Source organism: Dipodomys merriami, unplaced genomic scaffold (assembly GCF_024711535.1).
Source record: "Dipodomys merriami isolate MVZ:Mamm:240054 unplaced genomic scaffold, mDipMer1.0.p SCAF_1, whole genome shotgun sequence".
In the NCBI taxonomy this organism is placed as follows: Eukaryota; Metazoa; Chordata; class Mammalia; order Rodentia; family Heteromyidae; genus Dipodomys; species Dipodomys merriami.
Genome location: NW_027202270.1, coordinates 25413879 through 25426359, shown reverse-complemented (window position 1 = coordinate 25426359; position 12481 = coordinate 25413879). Strand labels below are relative to the sequence as shown.

General features: G+C 40.8%; 1 protein-coding gene across 2 annotated transcripts; it reads right to left on the bottom strand.

Annotated features, from left to right (window-relative positions):
• Positions 1–1669: 1669 nt before the first annotated feature.
• On the bottom strand, positions 1670–3857 carry LOC138831830 (gamma-crystallin C). Of its 2 annotated transcripts, none has more exons than XM_070028876.1 (3): positions 3844–3857; positions 3513–3755; positions 1670–2013 (listed from the first exon to the last, which is right to left on the bottom strand). In XM_070028876.1, the coding sequence occupies exons 1-3, from the start codon at positions 3850–3852 to the stop codon at positions 1738–1740; spliced, it is 528 nt and encodes a 175-aa protein (XP_069884977.1). In that variant the 5' UTR covers positions 3853–3857; the 3' UTR covers positions 1670–1737. The 2 variants fall into 2 exon arrangements, with proteins under 2 accessions (XP_069884977.1, XP_069885039.1); XM_070028938.1 differs by having other exon boundaries at positions 1670–2010; positions 3844–3852.
• Between the last annotated feature and the right edge of the window lie 8624 nt (positions 3858–12481).

Genomic DNA, 12481 nt, shown 5'->3' with positions numbered 1-12481 from the left:
TTGAGATTTCTTATCTATCTTTATACATAAACACAATACCACACCCCTTACTGTCATCCCTCTGAACAATCCACAGTTATAGTCAAGTTTGATGCTTACAAATACACACTAACAAACACTACACATACATATATACACATATACATACATGCATGTTTTAAAAGTCTAGCTTCCACAAGTGAGCAAAGACTTGTGGTATTTGAATTTACAAACTTGGCTTACAAACTCAGCATAATGAACTCCAGCTTTAACCACTTTTCTGAAAAATGCCAAAACTTAATTATTTCATTTTGTATGGCTGAGTAATACTCAATAGTATATATGTATCATATTTTCTTTATCCATTCATTGATTTCTGGGCTTCTTGGCTCATTTAACTGTTAGACTATCATGAAGAATGCTGCAATAAACAGGCATGCAGGTGCCTTTCTTGTATGCTGATTTATCCTTCAGGTATAGGCCCAAGAGTAGTTTGGCACAATGTAGGTTTAGTGGGCATGTCTGCTTTTAGTTTTGTGAATTACTTCCATGTTAAATTCCATTGTCATTGTGCTAGCTTACAGTCATACCAGCAGTGGATGAAGGTTTTTCCTTGTGTCCTTATTAGCATTTGGTGAGATATTTCAAGTTAAAAGCAAGTTAGCTTTCTACTGATCAAAAAAAAAGATGTTCAATTAAAGGCTTTTCCCCCTCTCTTCCTTTTCCCCTTTCTCCACCTTAATTTGCAATATTTTGCTTATAAGTAAGCAAATTTTACTTCACCTCAAAGGCTCTAGAAATTTTGAGCCCATTATTATTATTATTATTATTATTATTAGTGAAAGGGCTTTTTGTGTTTGTGGTACATTATATGAAGCAAATTTACTTATTTATTTATTCATTTATTTATTTTGTCAGTCAGGCGCTTGAACTCTGGGCCTAGGTGCTGTCCTTCAGCTCTTCAGCTCAAGGCAAGTGCTCTACCACTTAAGCCAAGTGCCAATTCTGTTTTTTTGAGTGATTTATTGGAGGTAAGAGTTTCACAGACTTTCCTGCCCAGACTTTCTTTGAACCGAGATCCTCAGATCTCAGCCTCCTGAGGAGCTAGGATTACAGGCGTGAGCCACCAGCGCCAGGCACAAGTTTATTTTAAATAATGATGTATGTAATGTGTTACTATGTTTGTACCAGCTGTGTGCATGTGCAGTTGGGTAGTCACTGTACATTTGGGCCTGGGTAGGACTAAGTCACAATCTTTAACTTTGTACAAAGCCATTACAATAGCCGGTGGCAGTCCTGGCCTTAGTTATATAACATTGTGCTGACGGGCAAACAAACTAGAGATCCTTATATAGTCCAGTTAGGCTGTTTGCCAGGTTGGATTTACCTTCACCATTCAGTGGACTTTGCCTCTTTTGGTCAGAAGGAAACTTCTAGAATATTGTTCCTCAACACCCAGAGTCAATGTCTTCTTTCTCATTTCTCCCCTTTTACTTCTCACCCTCTCCCATGTCTCTAGTTTTGCCTTGGCTCTTCTTTCTTAGGCAGGTATATGATCACTCAATCTCAGCTTCTGAGAAGTTCTGGGATAGAACTCTTCCCTCTCCCCTACTTACCCCCTCAGCTTTAAAGGGGATATATTTATAAGTGGATTGATTTGCACCCAATGAAAGAAAAACAGAAGTCGAGGTTTGCCAACAATACAGACTAAGTACTTTATTAGGTTCCAAAATGAGAAAATGGTAGTTTTAACCTATTTTAGTATAAATCCATCACCCTCCTCAAAGAGCCCGCCTTCGCGTCCACTGCGCCCCAGTCGTGGTAGCGCCTGTACTCCTGGGGCCTCAGCAGGTACTGGCGGCCCCGGTAGTTGGGCATCTCGTAGAGGATCCAGCAGCCCTCCAGCACGTGGAGCGAGCGCACCTCACTGAGGTGGAAGCGGTCCTGGATGCAGGAGCAGTCCTCGTTCAGCTCCATCATGAGGCCCTTGTGGTCTTCTCTCTCGTACAGCCGCATCCTGTGGGAGCTGGTCTGCTCGGCCCGGGAAAGAAAGACCAGAACAGCGCATGAGCCCCTCTCACGATCCCATCCCATCAAACAAAAGCAGACCAACTAGACAGGCTGGGGCGGGAGGGCATTGATGCAAACGTCCCAGACTCCTTGAGAATGCTGAGTGCTCCTCTCGGATCTGTGTTCTAGTGCTTAGCAATCATGAGCACCTCATTTCCTGTTTCTTACCCAGGAGGTTCGAATTAGAGTTTGAATCCCTCAAAAGCTCAGATATCTTGAATTTTAATTGCCTGTGCTCATTTAAGCTTAGTCTTTTTCTGTGGGGGGGTAGATAAAAATAATTGATTTTTTTTACTAGTATTCTTGTGGTTATTTCTTAGTAAGAAAATTATTTCATGTAAATAAAAATACATAATATCAATAACAATTATAATATATTATATATTTCTATATTAATATAACATATATCTATAATAATATTAGACTATTATAACATAATATACCTATGTATCTATATAATATGTTATATGGATATATCTAAATTATATATTATATATTATGATCTATCTCTATATATTTATTTTACATTTCTAAATAGGTGTAAATTTATATGTATATGTAAATTGATCACTAAAGAAGGGATTTATTTTATTTTACTTTGAAGAATGTGGCCATATAGCCCTCAAATTCCTATCCTTCCACTTCAATCTCTGGAGTAGTTGGGATCACAGATATGAGCAACCTGGCTTGGCAAAAGGTGGATTTTTAAAAATCATGTAATGTAATGTAAAGTTGGTTTCAATAACGACCTGCAATGAGAATTCAACCGATCTTCTGAATTTAGGAAGTTTTCCAAAGTTAAACACTACCTTTAAATAATTTATAGCAATTGTTTTAGTGTCTCTTTGCCCACAGGCAAAACTAACTCATTCATTAGTAGTTTCTTTAGATGAAAATTAATCTGTTGAAAATACTGGTCAGTTTCTCATTTTCAAGCTTTGTTTTATGCTACATTATAATATTATATGGGTACAATCAAACAACTTCTGATTGGCCTAATGATGACCAAAATAAAAAATAAAAATGACACTAATAAAGTGAATTCTTCCGTGTGTGTGTGTGTGTGTGTGTGTGTGTGTGTGTGTGTGTGTGTGTGTGTTGCCAGTACTGGAGCTTGAACTCAGCCCAGATTTTGTCCCTTTTTACTCGTTTGGTGCTCTCCCATTTGAAGCACAGCTGTTCTTCTAGCTTTTTGGTGGTTCATTGGAGAAATAGAGTCTCAAGGTCTCTTATTCTTTCCTGGGGCTGGCTTTGATCCACTCTCCTCAATCTCAGCCTCCTGAGTTGCTAGGGTTACAGGCGTGAGCCACTGGCACAAGTTTTTGTTTCCCTGATCGTTTCTATGCCTTTCATGTTTGCATTTACAGGCGTTTTGAAGGGGGAACGTCTTTCTGTCCAGCCCACATCCCTAACACAGAAAGGGTGCAAAGAAAGCACAGGCTCGGAGGGCGTGCGGGACTCACCTGGGGAAGGAGGCGGCAGGAGCGGATGGAGTCGCTGAAGCCCATCCACTGCTGGTAGTCCGGGTAGTCGCCCCGCCGCAGGAAGTACTGGTAGCCCTGGTAGTTGGGGCGCTCATAGAGCATCCAGCAGCCGCTGTCCACGCGGATGGAGTTGCAGCGGCTGAAGTAGGTCTGCAGGTTGGGGCAGTCGGTGCTGCACTCGTAGCAGCGGCCCTGGAAGCCGCGGTCCTCGTAGAAGGTGATCTGCAAGGGAAGCACAATTGCCCATGAGAGTATCTGCTCCCGGGAGGCTTGCAGAAAGTCTTCTCCTTCCCCCTGGTTGTCTGCTCACCTTCCCCATGGCTGATGGACACGAACGGTGTGAGATCCGAGCGGTGGAGCGGGCAGGCCGCCCCAGGCCTATATAGCAGGGCCGCTGCTGCGTTGGCAAGAACAGCACAAAAGGGGCCCGCGGGGGTGAGTAAGGGGATTTATTTTATGGATCTCTTTTACACGCCGCATTCAGTGGCAGCGATTGTAGATTTGCAGTCGGTCTCTGGTATATTCCAACGCTGCCCTTCCTCTATGTGCTGCTCTGTGTTGTTTTATTCGGATTCTCAGTGTTTTCTAAATTTATCAGCACATCAGTCTGAACTTTTGACCTGAAATTCATGTCTCTACGTTAGGATTCCATTATACTGCGTGGATTCTGTCTGGGGAGGGGGAGGGGTAGGGGGAGGAGGAGGGGGAGCAGAGACCTGGGCCTTTACTGAAGTACTGAAGTACCTCCAGAATTCTAGAAGGTTAGGTCAGACAGAATGCCCAAGGAGCCCTGACTAATGCACCTTGGGTGACAAAAATCGAACTTACTCTTGCCTGTTTTTCTTTTTTCTGTACAGGTTTTGACAATCCAGCATAGGACACAAATCTATATTCTGATTGTGGCTACTTTTGACTCTGTCCACTCCATGCTGACAGACGCACCAGTCGCTTCCTCTTTGGTAGGTGAGCTGTTTGTAACTCAGATCAGCCTCTTTCTCAGTCAGGGACACAAGTCTGTGAAGTGCATTGTTTTCTGGATTGCTTTCCTGTTTCCAAGAGCAGAGGAGGCCTTAGAGTTTCCTGGGCAAGGGTTGGAGCTTAGGACTCATGCTGCCTAAACTCAGGCCTATGAGCAGGCAAATCACAAATCTTTAGCTCCTAAAAAACAAATACTGTTGTACTGCTTGAACTCAGGGCCTGAGCACTGTGCCTTAGCTTTTTTGCTCAAGGCTGGCATTTACCACTTGAACCACCTCCATTTTCCACTTTTTGCTAGATATTTAGAAACAAGAGTCACAGATTTGTCTGCCTGGGCTGGCTTTGAAGCACAATCCTCAGGTCTCAGCCTCCTGAGAAATAGGATTATAGTCAGCCTGCGTTACCATGTGGAGTAATTCAAGGAAGGGAGGATGGGAGGAAAAAAGGGAATAAAGAAAGGAGAAAGAGAGGAAGGAAGAAGAGACGGGAGGGAGAGAAGGAGGAAAAGAAGGAAGAAAGAAGAGTAGCTGGGAAGGAGAGAGGGAGGGAAGAGGAGCAGGGAGGGAGAGAAGGAGGGAGGAAGAGATGAAGGAAAAGTGGGCTAGCTTCTGACATACAGAAAAATGTCCTATTTCTAGCTAGGACATGCTATTATTCCCCTACTAAATATAAACAATCTGGAGTATACAGCTTCGGAGACTGAGAAACTAAGGCCATTTTACCATTTTGTCTAAGATAGGCAAAACTAAGGTTGATATGCCCTCTGCAAAGTACTATAGACTTCTCTTAGCTAAAATGATGAACTGTTATCTTCTGAGCTGCTGGAACTTAAACTCAGGGCCTCATACATACTAGTTAAGCATTCTACCACTGAGCTACACTCCCAGCCCTAATAGAGATTACAACTTCAGTCTTCATCCTGTTTTTCACAGATATCAATGATAAAATTAACGCCACTTTCTGACAAATCTAAAATAAAGGAAACCTCTGCTTTTTTTAGATTCTTCCTCAACCAAGGTGAAAATTCTACAAGGAGCTTTTTCTGTTCAGAAGAACTGGAATTTGAACTCAAGGTTTGGTGCTTGTTAGGCAGTTGCTCTACCACTTGAACCATGCCAGCATCCCACCACTAAGTTGTTTTTAACACAATCTAACAGAAAAATATCATCTTCTTCATGCTGGGGGGTTCTTCCTAGTTGTAATAATTCATAAACTTAGCTAGTTTAAAGAGACACATGTTCCTGGATGTCTTAAATGAAACATTAACATAAATTAATGGGATTATGTACATAATGCGGTCAGCACATACCTACTTCACACAAGCTCTGGTAATACTGGTGACAGATACTAGCAGTAGTGACATTATCAAGGGTGACTCTAGCTTGCTCATCTCTCTTAAAGGCATTTGATCTCTCTCTTTTTTTAATCTTAGGTCGGAGACCGGGACTAGAACTCAGTACCTGAAGCCACTTTTACTTGCTGGCTAACTGAGACATGCCTCCAACCCCTTATTTGGTCTCCTCAAAGATCTTGAATAGTTTATCCTGAATAGTTTATGTTGCCATTTTGTGGTTTAAAGAACAGCTACAACTTAGACTTGCATAGACATTAGAAATGATCTAGTGATGATTCAAACTCTAGTATGCATAAAAATCACCATGCCTTTAAAAAATACAAATTTCCATTTCCTACCCTCTCCCAGATCTTATGTCATTAGATCAAACTCCTAGCATCTTTATTTTTAACCAGTACCAAATAGTTCTTGAAACAAACTTTGAAAATGCATTTTTGTACATTTTTATTGTAAAAATGTTGTACAGAAGGGTTACAGTTACATGAGCAAGGTAATGAGAATATTTCCTATTGAGCATTGTTGCCTCCTCCTTTGTTTTCCCCCTACCATCCCTTTCCTTCCACCTCTACAACTACACTCCCCCTCTCCCCCCCTCCCTGCCTAAATTGTAAAGTTCGTTTTTCAACATAGAGTCTTATACATCTCATTGTTACAATGGGTCAACCTATATCCTTATATTTAACCATTTTGTTTTTTCCCTTCCCCTCCCTGAATTAGAGAAGTGAATATACAAGATGCAGGGCACCGACATTAAATACAGTGAAAATAGGGGTTATACCATGGGAGAGGAACATACAAAGCAACAGAAAAATCACATGGTTCATTATAAATACATTAGAAACAATAGCAAGAAAGTAAAAAGGTATTTTAAAATGCATTTCTAGAGTCATCCTTCTGTCTGTCTGCCTGTCTGTCACTGACATAGAATCTGTGTAACCTAAACAAGCCTATAATTAGTGATCTTCCCAGTTTTCCAAATGTTGAGATTACAGATGTGTATTATTGGTGCCTAGTCCATTCCGTCATTTTTGATAGGGAAATTGTGTGTTTTAGCTATCTTCAGATAAAGCCTTATTAGCCACTGTACGAAGATTCTTCTTTCTTTCTTTCTTTCTTTCTTTTTTTTTTTTTTTTTTTTTTTTTTGCCAGTGCTGGGGCTTGAACTCAAGGCCTGGGCACTGTCCCTGAGCTGCTTTTGCTCAAGACTAGCACTCTACCAGGTGAGCCACAGGACCACGTTCGGCTTTTTCTGTGTATGTGGTGTTGAGGAATTGAACCCAGGGCCTCCTGCAAGTGAGGCAAGTGATCCACCACTGAGCCACCTTCCCAGCCTGAAGATTCTTTTTAATCTATATTCAGGAGCACTCTCTGCTAGTCCCTGTTCTGCAAATCTCATAGGGACACCATAGAACCAAGGCAGACATACCAGTATTTAAATGCAAATGCTGACAAGATTGGAAAAGCAACCAAGGGTCAGAGTTCACATTACTGAATATTAGTTTTACCTCAGAATGACACATGCTCTTGAGCTTCTACTTCTTTTGAGATCTTCCTTCTCTTCCCAGTCTCCTGCCATAAGCCCACTGTCTTATAGGCTGTCTCATGCTATCTCAGTAGGACTTTCAGATGCTTCCCCATTCTGCCAGGCTGGCCTTTCTCCACATTGTAAGACTGGGAATGCATCACGTCTATGTACATTGCTTGGAACACTTTACTAACTTCCTTTGCTGTTGAGATCAAGTACTGATTCCTTCCATGGCACAATCACATTGTTCTGTTTGTGGCCAAACTATCCAATCACTCTGAACATTGTTGCCCAAATGTGTGATGGTATCTTCACATCACTCTTTTTCAATGATCTTTCCTTTCTATTTAGTTAGTTAGTTAGTTAGTTAGTTAGTTTGTTGGTTGTGGTGCCTGAACTCTGGGCCTGGGCACTGTTCCTTAGCTCTTCAGCTCAAGGCTTGTGCTCTACCACTTGAGCCACAGTGCCACTTCCAGCTTTTTCTGCTTATGTGGTGCTGAGGAATCGAACCCAGGGCCTCATGCATGCAAGGCAAGCACTCTACCACTGAGCCACCTTCCCAGCCCTTTTCTTTTTTTTTAATATTTCATTTTATTGTAAAAATACTGTACAGAGGAGTTACAGTTACATAAATAAGGTAATGAGTACATTTTCTATTGAGATATTGTTACCTCCTCCTTTGTTTTTCCCCTACCATCCCTTCCCTCCCCACATCCCCAACTCCTCCCACCCCCCACTCCCCACCCCCCATGACCTTTCTTGCTAGGCATCAATTCTCTGTTTTTCACTAGGAGAAAATTTTCCCCTTCTTCAAGATTCAACTGAAGCCTAAATTTCTCTGTAAAGACTTTCTAGAACCTCTCCTAATCTTGTGGCCTTAATTTATTACTATTTCCTTGGTTCCCCAAGCTCCATGTTTGTATCACTGTAATGGTAACTGTCACTCATCTAATGATTAGATATCAGTCCCTTGAAATAGAGATGGAGAGTACTATGAGGGCGGGGCTATTCCATATTTATCTTGGTGTTCCTACAAAGGACCCAATAGCTTGACATATAAAGGTGACTCAAAAACCATTTAGGGATTGAGTGAATGTCGTTCTCTGTCTGAAGTTCACTGTGATAGTCATCTGTAAAGCAGCTTATACAGGCATAAAAATTTGTGTCAAAGCTCAGTATGTTCAACTTTTAGTACATAAGATGATATTGTCCTACCCTTGCTTGATTTCATGGGCACTTATAATGGTGGAGAGAAGTAAGAAAAAGGAGAGAAAGCAGGTATGTTATGTTTTCTTCAAAGACCTTAACTTTGTAGCAATTTCAACTGTCTAACTTTTATGTGTTCTGAAAGAACAAATTAATATTCCAACAGCAGTAGCCAATCCCAGAGTTTTGTTAATGTCTGAGGCCAAGTAAGTTGATTTTATCATCTGACTTCCTGCATCTTAGCAAGTAATGCAGTACTTGTAGTTTTGCTTGGTTAAATGCAAAGTAGCCATTTGAGTAATGACCATGTAGACCAAAAAGACCCAAAGACAGAGACAGCCTAAAGGCCTAGCTGCTGACAGTATTCCTCTTGAAATGATCAGATGGTGAGTGTGTGTGTGTGTGTGTGTGTGTGTGTGTGTGTGTGTGTGTGTGCATGTGTGTATAGTTTGTTTACACAGCAAGTGGTTATGACTGTCATTTGTGCTTTGATTAACCTATAAAGGAGAAAAGTTGAACTCCATTGGTCTGGATGGGAGAGTAAAGGATTATGTGCTTAATCAGAACCTAACACTATTATGGGCAGGGCAAGAAACCTGGAGAAAGAGCTCATAAAGCAAACTGTTTAGGGGTATAATAATAGCAGTTCTTGGGCTGGGAAGGTGGCTCAGTGGTAGAGCTCTTGCCTTGCATGCCTGAGGCCCTGGGTTCGATTCCTCAGCACCACATAAGGAAAAAGCTGGAAGTGGCGCTGCGGCTCAAGTGGTAGAGCGCTAGCCTTGAGCTGAAGACCTGAGGGACAGTACCCAGGCCCAGGGTACAGGCCCCATGACCGGACCCCCCCCCCAAAAAAAATAGCAGTTCTTTGAACTTCTTTTTTTTTTTAAATTCTGTTTCTTTGTACTTTTTTATTCAATAACTTTTATTCCAGTGTCTTTGGGACTTTTATAAGATTAAATAGGCAAGAAGATACCTTAGATTCAAAGGGAAAAAAATTCAGGACTTGGTTGAGAATGTGGCTTAGTGGTAGAGTGCTTGCCTAGCATGCATGAAGCCCTGGGTTCAACTCATCAGTACCACATACACAGAAAGTGACACTGTGGCACTGTGGCTCAACTGGTAGGGTTCTAGCCTTGAGCAAAAGAAGTTTAGGGACAGTGCTCAGGCCCTGAGTTCAAGCCCCAGGACTGGCAAAACAAAACAAAACAAAAAACAGGGCTTAGTGTTACAAACTTTGATCACAAGAAACAGGGTATTTAGAGTGTGGAGTATAAGCTGACAATGGGACAGTCTCAAACTCTTGGTTCCTCCAAATGGGGAAAGAGTGGGATTCTGTAGGTATCTCTTCCATTCTACTTCCAAGATTGTAGCATTTGTGTTAAAGAGAGAGGAGGGAGGCACCAAGAAAAGAGGAGAAAATAAAAGATGAAAGACAGCATTTATCATCACGAGAATGGCACCTATAGACCACCTAAAGCAGGGCCATCTAAGATAGACTTTTGTGTTGTTATTTTGTAGTACTGGAGATTGAACCCAAGGTCTTGTGCATAATAGCCAAGTGCTCTACCACAAAACTGTATCTCTCCAGTCCCAGAGGCCAGCTCACATTGGATTTGATATCAGTGCACTGTTAGGATGTAAACTTGTACCTGTGTTCCATACATCAATGCTGTAGATGAGAGAAGGGTGAAGAGTTTAGAGGAAAAGGAGTCTGTCACTGTCAGCCTCTGGGAGTTAGCACTTGTGGAAGGATGAGATAGATGACTTACCTAGTTAGGAGGGAAGAGGACAGAGTAGAGAGACTGGGAAAACCACAGGCCACTCCTTTCTCCAGAATTACAAGAGACACTGAGTTATGTTTAGGTTGGAAAGACTGGATACACAAAATTCCCATCGATGTGAGACAGGACGGGAGGTTTACTTGACTCTCAAAGGATGGGATACTTCTAGTGAATTCTGACTTAAAGATGAACTTCATGAGAAACAGCCTTACAACCATACTTAATGACTGAAGGATGTTTTCACAGATGTGTGTTTAGAACCCCCTTTAATAGGACCCACAAAAAACTTTCCAGTTTTAATCCTAAGGGTAGCTAGGTGGGTTTAAGTTGTCTTCTAGACTCTTGAACTGACCTTGTTTCCTTCTCTGACTTGGTTGCTGGATCCCAGAAAGGTTGATTTACAGCTATGTAGTGCCTTCCAGCATTCAACTTGGATTTGAACTTTCTTCTTGATTCCATGTTATGTCTTACTTTTGGCATTTTTCTCTGACTCAGCTTCCTTGTACACTTTTCTCCTTTTCTGCCCTATTTTATTTTATTGATTTTACTGTTCTTAATTGATTCCATGGACGAATTAAATAGTATGTACTTACCATGCACATCATGGTGTTTTAAAGTATAGAAACATGATAGAATGACTAATTAAGACATTAATTTTTTCACATAATTATTTTTTGTGCTTAGACACTTTATAACTATCCTATTTGTGAGTTCCAGCCTTTGTCCACGAGTACCTATATCTCTCAACAAACATAGTAGCTGATAATCACCATTTTACTCTCTACTTTTCTGAGCTCAAATTGTTTTTCAGGTTCCACATGGGTGAGCTCATACAGCAATAGATTTTCTGGTCTTACCTACTCCACTTAATGTAAAAGTCTTCATGTTCACCACATTGCTTTTAATAATAAGATCTCTCTTTGGTATGGCTGAGTTATAATCTATTACTTATAAGTACCATTGATTCCATCTTCTGGCTATTGTAAAAATAACCCACTGCATTAAAAATAGCAGTGGAGATATCTCTTTTACATATTGAATTTAATTTTCTTTGGCTATATAATTAGTTTCTTTCACTTATTTTGAATTTACTATACCATAGATTTCATTAGCCACCATAATCTTTTAAAAAAAATGGAGGGAGGCAAAATATAGAATCCCCTAAGCTTCTCCAGAAAATTTAGATTCTTATTTTTCATTTATTATTTTTATATATGTCATACTGTATTACTATTAAAATGATATGAGGCTGAGTTTCCTCAGGGGCAAGTAGTCTTGGTAAATGCCCTGAAATCTTCACAAAGGTCATAAAGAGACAGTGTATATTTGACTGGAAATCTCAGAGGAATGATATACTATAAATTGACAAGGGAAAAAAAGTGATAAGGACTATTGTACCATAGATCAGGTCAAATTGCTTGTTTATAAAGCTTGCCTTTTCTCCACAGCTGAAACTGATCAAGGCAGAGAATAACAACAACCTGAAGGGACAAATTGAGGTGTTTTTGTCAGTACTAAGCCATTACATAAAGACTATTCTCCTGAGACGACTATAGATAGAGTCGGTCTAATTGAATTGAACTTTTCTTTAACTCTACATGTTTTTAGTTATTAGAAGTGTACTGGAATCTGATGCTGATGGTTCATGTCTGTAATCTTAGCTACTAAGGAAGCTGATTTCTGAAGATCTTGATTCAAAGCCAGCCCAGGCAGACAAATCAGAGACTATTGTTTCCAATTTACCAGCAAAATCCCAGGAATGGAGTTATGGCTCAAGTGGTAGAGCACCAGCCTTGAGCCAAAAAAGCTAAGGGAGAATTTGAGGCCTTGATTTAGGACCTAGTACACTCCCTCTCTGTCTCTCTGTCTCTCTGTCTCTTTGTCTCTCTGTCTGTCTCTCTCTCTCTCCCTTCTTCCCCATCTCCCTCTCTCTCCCTTGCCCCTCTCTCTCTCACACACACATAGTGCTAGAAATAATATTTTGTGCATTATTTGTCTTGTAAGAGGTTGTTTCCCATCCTGAAAACATGTTATTATGTTTGGCTTAATGCCATCATTGCTTATGAATGCTTAACAGATTGAAAGAAAAACACAACTCTCGTAG

Bases quoted from the DNA above. Each gene is read 5' to 3' on its own strand.
- LOC138831830 (XM_070028876.1), bottom strand. The intron at 2,014-3,512 runs GTGAGTCCCGCA...TCCCGGGCCGAG, and splicing joins CCTGCCGCCTCCTTCCCCAG to CAGACCAGCTCCCACAGGAT.